This window comes from Panthera uncia, chromosome C2 (assembly GCF_023721935.1).
Source record: "Panthera uncia isolate 11264 chromosome C2, Puncia_PCG_1.0, whole genome shotgun sequence".
Lineage (NCBI taxonomy): Eukaryota > Metazoa > Chordata > Mammalia > Carnivora > Felidae > Panthera > Panthera uncia.
In genome coordinates this window covers 70852280-70871660 of record NC_064810.1, presented here as the reverse complement: position 1 = coordinate 70871660, position 19381 = coordinate 70852280, and the positions used below count along the sequence as shown (strand labels likewise).

At 37.6% G+C, this 19381-nt stretch overlaps 1 protein-coding gene across 1 annotated transcript in view; it reads right to left on the bottom strand.

Annotated features, from left to right (window-relative positions):
- PIGX (phosphatidylinositol glycan anchor biosynthesis class X) overlaps window positions 1-19381 on the bottom strand; it is a gene marked incomplete at its 5' end in the record, with an annotated part of 79733 nt that overhangs the window by 34445 nt on the left and 25907 nt on the right. Inside the window, 2 exons of the mRNA XM_049629187.1 lie at window positions 13664-13817; window positions 17432-17532. Of these exons, the coding sequence (XP_049485144.1) occupies window positions 13674-13817; window positions 17432-17532 (245 nt within the window). The remainder of the gene's footprint in view (window positions 1-13663; window positions 13818-17431; window positions 17533-19381) is intronic.

The following is a 19381-nucleotide window of genomic DNA, read 5'->3' as shown; positions in this document are numbered from 1 at the left end:
CAAATTATCAAAACTGACTCATGAAAAAGAAAGGATTCCTCAAGATTCTACAGAAGTAACTATGTAAGTTACCATTTGGCCTGTATACTATTAAACTAAATTTCTGAGATTCTTTTCTACTCTTTCAATAAATTCTGCACTTTTGACTAATATGAGTGGGGTTTTGGTTCCTCATAACATGTCCCTTTGGATACCTTTGGCTATTAGCAAATTTATGATATGTACACTTATTTGTAGTTAAAAGAAGGAAAACCTTATCAACACCTAAAAAGTGTCATAAAAACATCTGCTAAAATTCAGAAGCCATTCCTATTGTTGTAAGGTAGGAACAGAATAAAATAACACTATCTCTCTAAAACCAACAGTTGCCATCATCCTTAATTGTAAAAATACCAGAGACATTCTAAGAATGACAATTATTACCTCTCTTCTTTAAAAAATTTTTTAAACATTTTTTTAAGTTTATTTATTTTGAGAGAGAGAGAGGGAGAGAGCACCAACAATGGAGAGGCAGAAAGAGAAAGAGGAAATAAGTTACACATTCAGCAATAGGAAAAGAACAAATACAGCACAGCTGTGCAATGGAATGTTTAGGCAAACATTAAAAAACGATCTTTTTTTTTTTTTTTTTAAATGTTTATTCATCTTTGAGAGACAGAGCATGAGCGGGGAAGGGGCAGAGAGGGAGACACAGAATCCGAAGGAGGCTCCAGGCTCCGAGCTGTCAGCACAGAGCCCGACGCCAGGCTCCAACTCACCAACTGCGAAATCATGACCTGAGCTGAAGTCGGACGCTCAACCGACTGAGCCACCCAGGCGCCCCACATTAAAAAATGATCTTAAGAACAAAGGGAAATGTTCAAGATTTAGTAAGATAACAAATTATAAAAACCAGGATTCCAATTTTATAAAAGTAACTGTTCTCACACACATATATACGTACGTGTATACATGTGTGTGTATACATATATATATATATATATAACTGTTCTCACACATATATAGGTACGTCTATACATGTGTATATATATATATGTGTGTATATGCGTGTATATATATTTGTGTGTGTATGTATACATATATATATAGTGGCAGGAAGCATAACAAAATATCAACAGTATTTTGATATCCATACATAATGGAATAAGGGGTTAAAAAAAAGCAACTTTATTCTTTTCAAGTATTTAATCAGGAAGGTGAAAAAAGTTCAGTAAGAATTTACAATTTACAATAGAGATACTTTATCAAACATTTAGTTCTATTTCCACTATTATATGTGCCAATGTAACTTTTCCTTCTTTAACAATTTACTCTTTAGAGCACCTGAAATTTTCTTTAAATGCTTTACCCACCTTTTGCTGCTCATATTTTTATTATATAATAATTTTGTTTTGTTCACAAGCCTATAAATTAAGAACAGAAATTAAAAATTTCAAAGCTGAGAATACACCTTAAAATCACCTTGTCCTAATGAAATAAAAGGCCAAAATGAAACCTTCTAGCTTTCCAGAACCTATTAAACATTCACATGAAAAAACATTACCAATAGCTTGATCAGAAAGATGTGAGGAAGAACTCAGTAGTGCAAGCTAAAAGTGCTCTGCATGCATATGTACATGTAGCACTTAAAAAAATTTTTTTGGGGGGCGCCTGGGTGGCTCAGTCAGTTAGGCGTCCAACTTCGGCTCAAGTCATGATCTCACGGCTCATGAGTTCAAGGCCCGCCTCGGGCTCTGTGCTGACAGCTCGGAGCCTGGAGCCTGGAGCCTGGAGCCTGGAGCCTGCTTTGGATTCTGTGTCTCCCTCTCTCTCTGCCCCTCCCCCTCTTGTGCTCTGTCTCTCTCTGTCTCTCAAAGATGAATAAATGTAAAAAAAAAAAAAAAAAAAAGAATTTTTAAGTTTATTTATTTTTGAGAGAGAGTGTGCGCACAAGCAGGGGAGGGGCAAAGAGAAGAAGAGACAGAATCCCATGAGGATGGGGGGCGTGAACTCATGAACTGTGAAATCATGACCTGAACTGAGATCAGGAGTCAGATGCTTAACTGACTGCACCACCCAGGGGCTCCAGTACATGTATTACTTTTAACCAACACTAGTGAGTTCTTCCTTACACCTCCCTCTTTGATTAGCTTCAACTGGCAAAAATTGAGAAATAACTCTCATTTCTAGAAGAATAACTCAGGCTTTCCCCACACTGCAAATAAAGATTATGGATTAACATGTTAAGAAAATATATAAGAACAATAAGAATACCTAAACCAGAGTGGAGCTCAAGAAAAACCGCCAAAGAGAGCTACACACACAGGTGGAAATTTGAAGGATGAGGATGAAATCAGTAGAGGACAAAAGATGGGGATAAAAGGGCTTTTTGGTTGTTTGTTTGCTTTTCAGATGTGATGCTTACAATAAAACCATTACAATATTACACCCTGAATCTCTATAATCCATTTTCACAGCAACCTAAAACTCCTAAAATTTTTTCTATGCCCATATTTCACTTCAATAGCCAAGCTATTTTACATTGTTAAAACTCTTCCTTACCCCTATTGTGCACAGACACTAATTCCAGAAGGATAGTACAATTATTATTTTTTTTTAAGTTTTATATATTTAAGTAAACTCTACACGTAACATGGGCTCAAACTCATGACCCCAAGATCAAGCGTTGCATACTCCTCCAACTGAGGCAGCCAGGCACCCCAATACAACAATTATTAAGAAGAATGTTTTTGATAAACATGCAATGGGAAAGTGCTTAAACAGAAAGTAAAAGATTATTATCTATTATGTATGAAAAGCTTCGACAATTCAATTAAGAAGTATAGATTGATATAGCCTTTTAGGATGGCAATTTGGCATCAATCGAAACTTAAAATGCACACTTAAAAATCTTATTTAAGGAAATATCTGTGTATACACACATGTGCACAAAGATACAGTAAGTTCACTAAGGCTCCAGTTTTACTTGCTCAAAATTGAGAATACAGACTGTCCCTGACTTCTCATGGTTCAACTTACAGTTTTTTGACTTTACGATGGTATGAAAGTGAAGTTTCTACATTCAGCAGGAACCATATTTTGAATTTTGCTCTTTTCCTGGGCTGGCAATATGCAGTACCACACTGTCTTATGACACTGGGCAGTAGCTGCAAGCAGCAGCTCCCAGTCAGCCATGTGATCAAGAGGATAAACAACTGAAACACTTAAAACCATTCTATTTTTCACTTTCAGTATACTATTCAATAAAGTGCATAAGATATTCAACACCTTAGTATAAAACAGGCATTGTGTTAGAGGGGTCTGCCCAACTGTAGGCTAACCTAAGTGTTCTGAGCTCATTTAAGGTAGGCTAGACTGAGCTATAATGCTTTGGCACACAATGTTTTCAACTTTCAGTGGGTTTATTGAGACAAAACCCCATTGTAAGTTGATGAAGATCTGCACAGCAGTCTTCTCTTACCCACGGTTTCTCTTTCCACAGTTTCAGTTGCCAGCAGTCTAACCGCAGTCCTGGATCCTACTACCGAGGTTTGGTCAGAAGGTCAGTAATAGCCTATCACTACATCACAGTGTCTACCTACACCATTCACCTCACTTCATCTCATCATATAGGCATTTTATCATCACATCATCACAAGAAATGTTAGTAGAGTCCAATGAGATATTTTGAGATACACCACATTCACATAACTTTTATTATAGCATATTGTAATAACTGTTCTACTGTATTATCAGTTATTGTTGTTAATCTCTTACTGTGCCTAAATGATAAACTAAACTTTACCACAGATATGTATACATGGGAAAAAACATAGTATATATAAGGTTCAGCCTATCCCTGGTTTCGGGAATCCACTGGAGGTCTTGGTACGTATCCTCCATGGATAAGGGGGGACCACTGTAACATAAATTACCATGAATAAAGTGCAACCATACAATAGACTACACCATGACTGTTAAAAAGATGAAGTACAGCTATGTGTATTGGGATGGAAAAGATAATATAATGACCAGATCTTTTATTTTAAAAAAATTGGTTAAACCCACAAACATAATGCTTATTCCTAACTTCATAAAGAAAACACAATTGTTAGCAGGGGTACCTGTAGGGAATGGGACTAGAAAGTGAGGAAAGAGTAATGTTCATTTTTTTTTTATTGTAAATAATTGAGTTGTTTTTGAGAGAGAGAAAGAGAGAGAGAAGGAGAGAGGGAGGGAGGGAGGGAGGGTGGGAATGCGAGCGGGGGAGGGGCAGAGAGGGAGACACTGAATCTGAAGCAGGCTCTAGGCACTGCTCAAACTCATGGTCCGAGAGATCATGACCTGAGCCTGAGCCGAAGTCAGACGCTCAACCAACTGAGCCACCCAGGCGCCCAGAGTTGCTGGAACCTTTTATAAAAAGCAAAAACCGCTTCTGGAATTTAAAAATAAGGGAAAAAGCACTAGTCTGTTATGATGGTTATCTGAGGCTAAAGTGATTTTTGTCCTGTTTCTTAACAATCTTCACTACTCTCCAAATTTTCTATGAGAAATATGCATACTTTTTAAAATCTGAAAAACATGTACTTAGAAAACCTATATTTTATATCTGTGGCAAAACTTTTCCCAAAAAATAATTTTAACAGTTATGGTTTCAGAAACTTGGTCCTGAGATTCCAACCTCTTCCAGAAAGCATTCTTAAACTTAAGTTTGGGAGCTTGTTACAGAAGAAATTAAATGTAAAGCCTATTTTACAATGGAATATTAACTAACCTCTATAAAGAACTACTACATTCACAAAGTACTTTACCTGCATTATCTCATTTACTTTAAATAGTCCCATGAAATTTGTATTATATGATTATTACTATCAATCCCCATTTTATAGATGAAGAAAACCAAATCTTGAAAAGAGAACATGTGTTACCCAGAGTCAACTAGAAGAGCCAAGATTCAAACCCAGGTCTCCAGCATCTAACCGTCTGAGATACATGAAATGGTAAGTGCTAATGTACCTCAGAGATAATAATAGGCTAGTACTCTGAAATCCTGCAGGAATGTTCGGAATGACTATTCTTAAATAGGTTAGTGATCCTAAAATGAAGAAGCAGTGAAAATTCTGATCACAGAAGAAAACAATCAGTACTTCTTCAAAGCCAAGGGGGCTATTTTTCCTTCTTTCAGTTTCTACCAAGGTACCAGAAGGATACAAGGGACAACCGAGGTTTGTCAGCAACTTAACCAGCCCTCTGACTAGCCTCGAATTAGCTCTCTAACTGGGAGGGCTTTTGAAAACAAACATCAGAATCCCAAAGGCTTAAAGCCTTCAACAAGGTCCAGTTTCAAGTTTTAATCAAAAGAAACATACTTGAATATTAGAATTATCAATATTGACAGAACATAAGGATTTAAAAGTACCTACTTATTTTTGTCTATATGAACAAGTTCTCTTTAAAAAAAAAAAAATAACTGAAAGTTTATCCTTAGTTACCTGAACAAGTTCTAAGTTTTTTCTTTAAAAAAGTATAATAAAAAAGAAATATACACCACTGTTAATCACGTCTACTTGGAAACCTGCTTATCATAAAGATCAGAGAACCATAGGAACCCCAATTCATTTGTTTAGTAGATACACCTCAAGTACAAACTTACCATTACTTTACAATTTTAGGTTTGCAAGGTTAGTAATGAACATCACAAAGTCGAGAAGAGTAACTCTCCTTTTGAATAATGGTAAACCAGGAATCAAGGCCCTAAGAGAAGAGGAATAAGGAACTCTTCCTTGGTAAAAATTATCTGCTTATAGGGGCACCTGGATGGTTCAATCAGTTGAGCGTTGGACTTTGGCTCAGGTCACGATCTCACAGATCTCACAGATCTCACAGTTCGTGAGTTTGAGCCCCATAGCAGGCTCTGTGCTGACAGCTCAAAACCTGGAGCTTGCTTCTGATTCTGTGTCTCCCTCTCTCTCTGCCCACCCCCCGCTCAAAATAAATAAATATTAAAAAAAAAAAAAACCAACTATCTGCTTATAGAAACTGGCAGAAAAGCTGGCATTATACACCAAATTATATACTCTATCATTTTTATACCTGCAACAAGACCTCTCAATTAAGTTAAGGACAACTGACATCAAATGATGACAGTATTAAGGCTCAGTACTAACACTTAGGTAAAAATGGAGTATTTAATGAAAACAAAATTCACTGAATTTACATCAACCACTTTCAACAAAACCTGGAAGTAGGCTTAATACCTACATATATTACAGTTCAAAAACATTTTAAGGTTCATTTTCCCTAATGTACATCAGTGTTCTTGTATAATTAATAGCTAGAAAGATTTAAAAGCCAAGGGCGAAAGAATTGCCTCAAATCAATACCCTTAATAGCTTAATAGGAGAACATGAACAAAGCTTTCCACTTATAAGTGTGTATATAATATGTGTATGCGTGTGTATATACATATACACACATAAAAAACATTTAGAAGTTAGTGTAAGTGTGTTTTACAAATGCCACAGAGTTTCTGGCAGAGTTGACAAGTTGTAACCTGCTTTAAAAATTACTGTTCACTGCCTTCAACCCAATCTAATTTTATTTAATGTTATTTTTTTGGATAACTCTACAAAACTAAAACCCCCCCAAGCAAATTCTTGTACATTTCAATATCCTGCCTACTTATAAGAGCGGAAGAGTCTAACAGAGCAGGGGAAAAAACGTGACGTGCACAACCTTGATCCAAAACACAGTTCGTCGGAGTCTAATTTTAGGCCTAACCATTTTGATTGTCTTTTACAGAGGTTAAAAAGAAAAACACAACTATAGATCACTTTTAAAGGAGAAATGAAATAACTATCAATGGAAGTTGTACATGATTTATCAAAGAGGAAACAAATCACGCTCACAACTGCCTAGAGTATTCCAATTAAAATGAAGATACAAGGAGGATACAGCCCCACACCAACCGACAACAGAAATTACTTTTCATACTTTAATTCTGGGATGACTTTAAAGAAATACTCAAAAGGCTGAGTCCACCGAGGATGTTGCAGCAATGTCGTATGTGTCTTGATTTAAAGAAAGCCAAACATGGTGAAAAGCCAACCTTCACCTAAATTACCTAAAGAAGCAAATATTCACCTCCTGGCTGAAGATCAAACAAGAATCACGAGAAGACCCAAAAGTTCGGTTGTTAGGTGAGGCCCTCAAACTCTCGGAAAACTATGTTTCTACCAATAGAAATATGGAAGAGATTTCACATTGTAGTTTAGAAAAGAGTAAAGGGACTAGAGACCATATATGCCTAAGCAATGAAACTATGATGACCAGAGAGGTAGCAAGGAGGAGCTGGGACTCAGGAAAAATCATCGAGGACTAAAACCTGAGTCGTTAGGTCGAACACTAAAGTAAACTGAGAACAGGAGGAAGCTGAAAGGCTAGGGAAGGGAGACCGAGAGTGGGCAGAGCCTGTGGCGCGACACGGCCCTGGGCAGGGTTGGGTCCAGGAAGAGTCAGACTTCGCCAGCCCAGCAAGCTTCCCATTTCGGGCTGAAGCCGAAGAAAACAGCCCTAGGGAGCAGACAATGAGCCACCGCCCCGGGAGCCACGGCTCCAGGCACGCAGGTGGCGGCTGCCCCGGCGCTGCTCCGAGCAGGTAGGCTGCCGCGGGCCGCTGGCGCCGGCCAGGCCGCGGAGAAAGAAGGAGGAAGAGAGCGACGGCCCGCGTCCCGGCCCGCCTGCACACTTACCCCAGGCGAGGGAAGGTCCCCGCCCCAGCGAGGCGCCTCGGTCCGAGCTCCCGGCGGGCTCAGGAACCGCCCCGGGCAAGCGCAAGGCGCAGGGCAGGCGGGGAGGGAGGGGGAAGCGGGGCGGGAAGACGAGCCGCGCTGGAGCGCAGCCGCTGCTACCGCAAGGCCGAGCGGCAGCCGAGCCCCGCGGGCGCCGGGAGGGGAGGGCAGGGAGCCTTCGGCAATGGCGACGGCCCGGGCCAGAGGGGAAGCGGAACAACCGCCGCCGCTGCGCGTGGCCACAACCCTGGGGGAGGGCGACGGCGGGGAGCGGGTAGGGGCGGGGCCAGAACTCCGCCCCCTCGCCGGCCCAAGCACCGAGCTCCACGGGATGGAGACCGGCACCACCTCCCGCTGGGCGGGCTCGCCCGGGGCTGCTGGGACTCGTAGTTTGGAGACGTGCAGTCTGCTTTTCTCGCCTTTCTCTTTCTTTTTTTGGGGACGGGGTTTAGGGAATATTCTTTAAACTGAGAAGGAGAGCCAGTTCCTCGTTTAACTTAGCATGGTCACCAGTCAGGTCTGTGCCAACCAAAGATGCTGACTGACACTGCTGTTACATAAACCTGCTCCAGAACATTTGTTTCTGGGAACTCATCCATTACCCATTTGCATTTTACTTACAAACTCTTACTATGTCTTGCTGCTAAAATAAGTCCCATCTCCTTGAAATCAAGGCCTTCATGTTTTATCCACAGTGGAGCTCATCATTGTACTCAGTAACTCTAAAATGTATCAGGGATACAAGGGTGAACATGAGTCACTTTGCCTTTGTGCAGCTTACAAATATGCAAGCACAATTATTAAACTAGTGATATCTGGTATGAGGAGACAACTGGGGAGATTACTTTGGATCTGGTGGCCAGAGAAAGCATCTTTAAGGAGGGGGCATTTAAGCTGAGAACAGGAGAGAGCTATGAAAAGCCCCTAGGAGAAAGCATTATAGGCAGGAGGGAGAAAAGGACTTGCTATGGTCAGTTATGAAGACCTGTGTAGCTTGAGCTTAGAGCAAGAAGAGTAATGTACTGTGATAAAACAGTAGAGTAGACAAGATTCAGGTCAAGAAGAATCTTGAATGCCATGCTAAAGAATTTGGATTTATTCCAAGAAGCTACTAAAGAGTTTTAAGCAGGGAAGTGATTTTATCTGGCTTACATTTTCAGATCACTAGATTGCTATGCGGCGAATGGAGTATATAGATGCAAGAATAGAAGGAAATAAACTAGAAAGGCTGTAATCATGACTGATACTAAGAAAGCAGAACTGGAAAAAGGTAGCTAGACTGTGTTTATCTATACATGTAGAATACAAACTGATATAGAGAGAAAGGAATCAAAGACCAATATGGCACACTATTATTAGATAACCTGAAAAACAGCCCCATTATTAAACACACCGAAATGCTGGATAAAATAGAACATCCTTTCGAAGGCATAACTAAGCTTTCAAGAAAGGAGGAGGAATACCTCTGACAGTCTTCCAAACCCCACACTCAACCCAAAGAGACAGCAAAAAACCTGAGTAGTAAGCAGGACAGTGAAGCTATGGTTGTGTTGAGGGTATATACTTATCTCAGAAAATGGTTTTTTGTTTGTTTGTTTCTGGGTTGTTTTTGTTTTTTGTTTGTTTGTTTTGGTTTTTTTACTGGCTGGACAGAAGAGCAAAGACAAGGCCTTGGGCTGTACAAAGAGCTGGGACATTGATCCTGTATAGGACTGGGAAACTCAAAGGGCTATGCCCTCCAAGAACAGACTGAGGATAAAAAATATCCCCTGCACCAGCCCTGGGAGACAAGCAGACATTAGTATGTTTGTCTGGACTTGGTATGGAGGGGGAAACAATTTCTCTTTAGAATTCAAAACCAGAAACTTTCCCTCACATGTGTTTGAAAGTTCAAACTGACATTACCGATACTGTCCAGGAAACCTCAGGACAAGAAAGTGGTCCCAGGCTGGTAGTGCTTGGAGGCCTGGAAGAAACAAATACAAATCCTCACCACACAGGTTCACTCTTAACCCAGGACTCAAAGGATTCCCAAAGATAAACAGGATTTCAAAAGCTAAATATGAGCACCCAAAATATAACTACAATATACCTCAGAAAATAAGGCACCATAAGTGAATCAGCAGAAACTGTGAACAAAATAATGAAGTCTGAACTTTAGAGAGTCGAATTATTGGTTACAGAATAGACAATGAGTTTATTAAACTGATTAAACAAAATAATACAGGAGCAAGAAACAAGATACTATTTATTTAATGTTTATTTTTCAGAGAGAGCATGCAAGATGGGGAGGGGAACAGAGGATTCAATGTGGGCTCTACGCTGACAGCAGCAAGCCTGATGCTGAGCTTGAACTCACGGACCATGAGATCATGATCTGAGCTGAAGTCAGACACTCAAATGACTGAGCTACTCAGGTGCCCCGAAACAAGATAGTATTTTTTTAAAAGTGACCAGGCAATTTTGAGAAGTAACCAAGTAGAACTTCTAAAAATAAAGAATTTAATAATTGAAATCAAAGCCAATGTTTCGGTTAAATAGCAGATTATATATTGAAGAGAGAATTACTAAACTGGACCATAGATCTAAAGAAATTATGGAGAATAGCCCAGAGACAAGGGAAATATGAAAGAAAGATCAAGAGACATGGGGATGGATTGTGAAGGTCTATCATATGCTTTGCAAGAACACTGAAAGAAGACAAAAGAGGCAGTATATAATGAGATAATGGCCAAGAATTTTCCTGAACTGAATAAAGACAAGATCCTTTAGATTCAGGAAGCAAAGTGAAGCCCAACCAGGGTAAAAAAAAGACATCTTTTCAAACATGTCAATATGAAACTGGAGAATACCAAAAATAAAGCAACTAGAAAGAAAAGACCTACCCTACAAAGAAATAACTATTGAACTTCTGAAGATTTCTCAACTGCAACAATGCGTACCAGTTGACAATGGAAAAATATTTACCAAGATGACCAAAATATTACACCAAGATAAAATAACCAACCTTAGAAGTGTATGTGTAGCAAAATTATTGGTCATATGAGGGTAAAATACAGATATCATCAAACAAAAATGTTGCTGGTATTGTAATAGCATTGTATTGCGACAATGGTACCTATACTTGTGAGCATAGCATAAAATATAGACTTGTGGAATAGCTGTGTTGTATACCTGAAACTAACTGTAACATTGTGTGTGAACTATACTTGAACTAAAAAAAAAAAAAAAGATGTTGTCAACAACAGGGACCTACTAAAGGAACTCATTAAAAAGATACACTTCAGGAGGAAACGGATTCTAGAAGTAAGGTCTAAGATGCAAATCAGATAGATAGCTAAACCTACTCATCCTATCACTGGTTAGGATGATCCTGAAGAACATACTTAATCCACATTATTTCATTCTCTCAACTCTACATTCAACAACCTGCCAAACAAATATTTTGTAAGTTTGGAGGATAATGCAGATAGGTGTTGGTCACCTCTAATTTATCTCATCTTACCAATAAGCACTAATTATGAAAATATAGGTGAGTAGCTTGAAATAGAATATCTTACTAGAATAGTCCTTAAACTCATTATATTCTGAAATCATTAAGAGCTGCCATAGATCTTTCCAGTTCCCAAGTCATATATTATACCATCTTCCCTGAGATCTAGTTAAATAATGTAAATTCTTGGTAGAGTGGCTTAGATACACACACACACACACACACACACACACACACACACTCAAATAATCTCTGCCCCATCACCACCCTTAGTTGAGGTAACCCACGTCTCTGTTACGTTCATCCAAAAGAACATATTACTTTAAGAAAACTAAACCATAAAAGTGGAGCAGATACTGGAACAGAATGACCAATAGGACAGTACCTATTTTTTTAGCTTTAAACAAAAAAGACCATACACTGAATTACAAAACTGATTACAAAAGTAAAGTGCTTAGGGGCTCCTGGGTGGCTCTGATGGTTAAGCTTCTGACTCTTGATTTCAGCTCAGGTTATGATCTTGCAGGTCGTGAGATTGAGCCCCCTGTTGGACTCTGCACTGACAGCACACAGCCTGCTTGCAATTCTCTCTCTCCCTCTCTCTGCTCCTCTTATACTCTCACTCACTCTCTCAAAAATAAAAACAAACAAACAAACAAATAAATAAAATAAAGTGCTTAGGGGTACCTAGCTGGCTCAGTAGACAGAGCATGTGACTCTCAACCTCAGTTCAAGCCCCACCTTGGGAATAGAGCTTAATTTGAAAAAAATTTTTTAATTACAAAAAATAAAGTGCTTACTCATTTTTTAAGCATCCAAAGAAGATAATATAAAGAGTTCAAAACCAGAAATGTTCCACTGTATCAAAAGTAATGTCATTAGCAACCACTTATTAGGCAAGAAGAGTCATATGAAAGTACTCTTCACTTCCTTTCACATTTTTATTACACTTCTGAATACCTGTATAAATACGTAAGTGGCTGAAACATGTTCCAAACCACCATCTCAAATATTAACTTGAAAACTTGTTTAAATACTGATGAAACTTGGTGCTAATATGCAAAAGAAAATAAAGATATATGTACACTCTGCCCTCTACTCCACATATACTCTTAAGAGGTACCAAGTTCCCCTCTCCATATTTCAAAATGTTGTCTGTTGATGTTACTGAATTTTGACTGACATATAATTTTACTTCAATGCCACTATATAAATCCCAGTATGAAAGAAATGCTTGTAAAAAGCATGGAGTTCTTTCTTATAAGAAAACATTAAACAAGTATAAAATTAGACCGGGTTGAAATTTTATCAATCTCTAATATTTCTGTTTTATGGCACTTGGTTGCTTTTTTCAATATTTAAGTTCTTAAACACACCTTTAAAAAGAACTATTTTGACTGGTCAAGTCATACATGTCAAAATACAAACGATTTATTCCTATAAAAACACCAGAATGTTTTAGGAAATTAAGCAGTGATATATATAAATGTTTATCATTCCATTACTCTATATAAAACAAACATTGCCAACATACCCTGGTTTATTGGCTTCTGTTTCGGAATATGCTTGTCCTAAATGCACTGCCCTAAATAAACAGAAGAACATGCTTGCCTTTTTATTTTTTAACTAGCTTATGGCACTTACTTTATTTTCTACTTTTTTTCCCAAGCAAAACAGTACATCAAGAGCTTTTGTTTAAAAAAAATCACTGAAGATGCAAAAAAGATTTTTTGTACAGGTACAACTTAATAAAATATACTCTTTAAAATGACAATCTGAATTGTCTTCTTGACAAATTCAGTACTAAATCAAAACTAAATCTTAGTACGTAGTTTCATTAAGCCCTTTGTAAATTCATATACTCAGAAGAGTATAATAAAATATAAAAGAAGTGTGGAATTGCTTTAAGGAATAATCAATTTTGATATTAATAATTTCTTAGCTCTCCTACTTTATTTTCTTTAAACTCTGGATAAGTAACTTTAATATTCTCATAAAATTTACGTTTAAATAAACTGATTCATCCAAAATATTTTATTCTTATTTATAATGATTTTCTCAATTTTTAGCTGAAATTTAAATGTTTCTATTCACAATGAGAATTTGTCTCTAATACATAAAGTACCCATTTTTGTAAAAGAAATGAAGATAAAATCACTTCTCACAAAATAAATATTAATTTAACGAAACTAAGTTTCCTCTATTGGCACTAGCTTGAAGATTACCAAAGGTCTATACAACAGAGCACTAAATTTTGGAATTAGTTGAAAATGATCCAAAATTTCCTCTAGTAGACATAATTTTAGTCATAAATGAAGACAAAAATAGTGACATAATTCTAGAAGAACACTTCTAGTCACAAGTAAATAGGTCTTATTTAGGTTTATGGAAAGCACTTAACTCGGTAAAACTTATAGGGAGAAATGGCCATATTTGAAAACAGCCACAAGGATCAAAGTAGAACACAGGATGGTAATGAGCAGAGTGACAGAACATACTAAAGAGGTATGTATAGTCAGTCCCACTGGAACCTGTAGAGTCACATTCTTATATACCTATAGAGAAAGAGAGAGAGAGAGAAAGAAAGAGAGAGAAGTTAGAGATATTTAAAATGCACACCTTAAGGTGAAACCACAATTTCTTTAATTTTTTAATTTAATTTGTTTCTTTTAAATATCTTCCAGCCAGTGCTACACTACATGTAACATTACTATTTGAGTGATTCTTTTGTATTCAACATTTTATTTAATATAACAGAATCAGACTCAATCCCCACAATAATCCTTAAATTCTCCTTAGTTTTGACTTTTTCTGCTTTCTGCAGATGCTATCTCCCATCATCACCTCTGTAATCAATATAAACATTTACTTCCTCTTACTCTGTTTCCTATTAGAATACAGAATTCTCTCACAGTTAAAGCCCTAAAGAAAAAACATTAAAACAATAAAGCTAAGGGGCGCCTGGGTGGCTCAGTCGGTTAAGCGTCCGACTTCGGCTCAGGTCACGATCTCGCGGTCCGCGGGTTCGAGCCCCGCGTCGGGCTCTGGGCTGATGGCTCAGAGCCTGGAGCCTGCTTCCGATTCTGTGTTTCCCTCTCTCTCTGCCCCTCCCCCTTTCATGCTGTGTCTCTCTCTGTCTGAAAAATAAATAAACGTTAAAAAATAAATAAATAAATAAAGCTAAGTATGCATTTACTCCTGTTTTTTTATTTCTTCCACCAAAATAGCTTTTAAAAGTCTGTTATTCACAAATTACACAATTGAATGGGTCTTTTATTGGTACAACATCAAATCTGTTGTCCTACTAACCTGTAATACAAAAGTTCTATGTTCAACTTAGTTTCTATTTTCTATTTGGTTTTGAAGATAAAGAGGTTCAATTAGAAACTCTAGTAAATTTTATAGGTTAAAATAGTTTTTAAAAATATTAAAATTTAGGTACCTTGGGAATACTTTTATTTTTGGTTTCTTTTTATAAATATCTGGATTATAACTTCACATTAAAAAAAAGTTACCAACATAATCTGTAACAAAGCCACCCTACCAAAAAAATGGTGTCTTAAACCCACAAGCCTTAGTGTATAGATCACCACTGTAGTAATGGTCACCTATTTTTCTGGTATATATAAACAAGCAATACTAACACACACACATGCACACACACAAACACACACACACACACACATTCAAAGGGCTTAATTATGACCTCTTATTTCAAGTTACATGGTCTAAAAGAACTGAATTCAAAATGTTTTAATAAGGTAATTACTTATTTTGTAGCAATGCACACTACCAATATTTTTTTTGAAGTTTGAACTGCATTTTATTTATTTTTTTAAATTTACATCCAAATTAGTTAGCATATAGTGCAACAATGATTTCAGGAGTAGATTCCTTAATGCCCCTTACCCATTTAACCCTTCCCCCCTCCCACAACCCCTCCAGTAACCCTCTGTTTGTTCTCCATATTTATGAGTCTCTTATGTTTTGTCCCCCTCCCTGTTTTTATATTATTTTTGTTACCCTTGCCTTATGTTCATCTGTTTTGTCTCTTAAAGTCTTCATATGAGCGAAGTCATAGGATTTTTGTCTTTCTCTGACTAATTTCAACTTAGCATAATACCCTCCAGTTCCATCCACGTAGTTGTAAATGGCAAGATTTCATTCTTTTTGATTGCCAAGTATATATATATATACCTCCAATGTATGTATGTGTGTATATATATATATATATATATATATATACACCACATCTTCTTTATCCATCCATCCATCAATGGACATTTGGGCTCTTTCCATACTTTGGCTATTGTTGATAGTGCTGCTATAAATTATTGGGGTGCATGTGTCCCTTCGAAACAGCACACCTGAATCCCTTGGATAAATGCCTAGTAGTGCAATTGCTGGGTCGTAGGGTAGTTCTGTTTTTAGTTTTTTGAGGAACCTCCATACTGTTTTCCAGAGTGGCTGCACCAGCTTGCATTCCCAACACACTACCAATATTTTAATTTTTTTAATGTTTATTTTATTTTTGAGAGAGAGAAAGGCAGAGCATGAGCAAGGGAGGGGCAGAGAGGGAGGGAGACAGAGGATCCAAAGCAAGCTACAGACTCTGAGCTGTCAACACAGAGCCCGATGCGGACTCGAACTTATGAACTGTGAGATTATGACCCGAGCTGAAGCCGGCGCTCAACTGACTGAGCCACCCAGGCGCCCCTTAAATTAATAAATCATAAATAAACACTGATTATACTCTTAATTCACATTTAAAAAATCAAATGTAATGCTCCAGATATATTTTAGAGTTTGAAAAAAAATTTGGGTTCCATATGGTAATGGAAATCTACTCAAAAGCAACTCTACATTGCAAAAGATATTGGCACAGTCATGCATCTCACCAACTGTCAGTTCTAAGAGAGTTCTCCACAACAAAATAGCAGTGCTTTGCAGTAAGCCTGCACTCTAAGTAGTTATTTTCTCAGCTAGCTGGTAGACAGACTTCAAAGCACAACTCCAAGGAAAATACTTCGAATTTAAATATCCACAATTGAACATATGAACAAATCTGCTTTATGTTTATCTGACTCACAGGCTACCTAATATTTTAAATTTACTTTACTTCGGTTGCAAATCCATTTGACTCCTTGTAAAAGTAAATTGTGAAAACGATGGCACAGATTGTGCTACTCAACCAAAGCAAGCAGGCCTTAAAGAGAATTAGAGACAAAGAGAAACACAGTTATTACAACCATCAGTTAAAATGCAGCCCATAAAAAGAGGAAGGAAAGGACAGGAAAAAAAAAAAAAAGAGAGAAAGAAAAGAGATGGATTATATAAAACTACTCACTCCGAAGAGAGGAAAGAAGTAGACCATGTTAACTAAAGGTAAATAGAAAACTGTACACTCCTTAGACAAAGCCAAAGTTAATGAAGTATGAATACTTAACCTAATTTATTAGCTGAAAACAAGTTGGGAGGTCAAAACTATAAAAATGGCCAGCAACGACCTAGATTTAGATGTACAAATTGCAATACAATGATCTAAAACTTTATCACAGTTGAAATACTACTTTGAGTCTTATTTTCCTTTTTTCACTTGTTCTGTGCAATATAGTGAAATTAACTCATTTTGTTGTTTAAAAATTAATAAATCTTATAATTTTGGGTCTCTCTCCGTCTCTTTCAAAATAAACATTAAAAAAGGGGGGCAACTGGGTGGCTCAGTCAGTTAAGCATCCAACTCCTGATTTGGCTCAGGTCATGACCTCACGGTTCGTGAGTTCGAGCCCCACATTGGGCTCTGTGCTGACAGAGCACAGAGCCTGCTTAGGATTCTCTCTCTCTCTCTCTCTCTCTCTCTCTCTCTCTCTCTCCCCCCCCTTCCCCCTTTCTCTCCAAATAAATAAACATTTAAAAAAAAGCATATTAGTTATACTTAAACTCTGGACCAATGAGGCATGAACTAACATTAATATCTGGCCCCCAAATTAAATGATTCTGGCTCTAATGAGGAACCACTGTTGCCACTAGTAGCAAAGAAACATTGAGAACAACCAAACACAGCTTTCTATGGTAGAATATAAAATGCTAATCCTTTAAATGTGGCAGAAACATTATGAGTTTTAAATGAGGCAGCATGATCTAAAAACAACATAAACTATTAACTCACTGGTTTATATTTCATATTGTTCCATTGGCAGATATCCTTACTCTTCAAAGCACAAGGAGCGGCCACTTCTGACTGAGCCCAGCATTTCAAAATTGGAAACTCTGAGAAGAAATGGTAGAACATTATATCAGAAAACCTGCATCTGGACTAGATAGAGGTGAGGCCAGTCTTTCATGTTGAGATATCAGTATTCAAACTTTTAATACACAATGTACATGACCTGAATCCATCTATCACATGCTGTTTTATTTTAGCAGCCTGCTCTACATGGATGCTAAGGAATTACAAAATTACTAAGACTGTGCAGAAGTTAAGCATGACTTCTTAACAAATCCCATTACAGTAGGTACCACATTTTAAAAATTTAATGTAGGGGCACCTGGGCGGCTCAGTTGGTTGAGTGTTCAACTCTTGATTTGGCTCTGGTCATGATCCCAGGGTCATGGGATCGAAGCCCACAACGGGCTCTGTGCTAAGCATGGAACCTGCTTGGAATTCTCTCTTTCTCCCTCTGCCCCTCTCCTCCATTCAATCTAAAATAAAATTTATAAATAAATAAATATTAAAAATTTTTTTGAAGTATAACATATATTCAGAAAAATGAATAGATACTAAGCATATAACCAAAAAAATTTCCATTGAGTAAACAAGCCCATATAAAAGAGCATTCAGGCTAAAAACAAACAAACAAACAAAAACAATGAACAATACCAGAATCCTAGATGCTCTCTCAAGAGAGGGCACTTTTTCGGGGCACCTGGGTGGCTCAGTTGGTTGAGTTCAGCTCAGGTCATGATCTCATAGTTCATGAGTTTGAGCCCCACATCGGGCTCTCTGCTGTCAGCATGCAGCCCACTTTGGATCCTCTGTCCATGCTCTCTCTGCCTCTTCCTCATACATGTGCTCTTGCCCACTCTCATACTCTCTCTCAAAAATAAATAAATATTTTTTAAAAAGGGCACTTTTTCAAACTTTAGAGTAATTAAAAGAAAGCAAGCTAGGCTGGATGAACAAATTTAGCAGAATTGAACACTTTATTATTTTTTCATCATGAAAAATATGATGGCAGCAGAGTAGGATTAAAAACTTCCAATCTCCCAGTCTTTAGTGCTACTAATTTGTGACTATTCCAATCAACCCGAATTTGGAGACACAAAGAGCCAAAATCTGAAAGGAGCTTCTTAAAGTCTTGATTCTAGGAAGACTGCAAATGGGGAAAGCATAGTTTTAATTTACACAAATCACACATAAAAACAGAAAGAACTGGTGCGCCTGCGTGGTTCAGTCGGTTGAGCAGCTGACTTCAACTCAGCTCATGATCTCACGGTTCATGAGTTTGAGCCCCGCACTGGGCTCTATGCTAACAGCTCAGAGCCTGGAGCCTGCTTTGGATTCTGTGTCTCCCTCTCTCTCTGCCCCTCTCCTGGTTGTGTTCTGTCTCTCAAAAATAAAATAAACTTAAAAAAAATTTTTTAACGTAAAACAGAGAGAAAAATTATTCCCCAAACCAAAAAGTCATGGCCAACATTTATAACAAAACTAGGTGATAAAGTATCCCCACCAAATACAAAAATCCATGCCAGTGGATACAAAAACACCAATAGTTGCAAGTCCTGCAAATCAGCATGAAGAAACAGAAAGCAGCAAAGGGACAGAGGATCAATGGCTGAAAAAAGAAATACACTAAACATTATATGCCTAATCATACAAGAACACACCACCACCTCTAGTCTTGTCAAAACAATCAAAGCTGAATCTGATCACACATCTGGAGCCAGTGGCCAACTTCCAGGAAACAGAGGCTAGATGAACAGCATGAGTGTAATGTGTAATCACCAAAACCCCAACTATGAGAAATCCAGGTTTCTCAACAGGTGAATTTTTATTTTAACTTTTATTTTATTTTATTTATTTATTTATTTATTTATTTATTTATTTATTTATTTATTT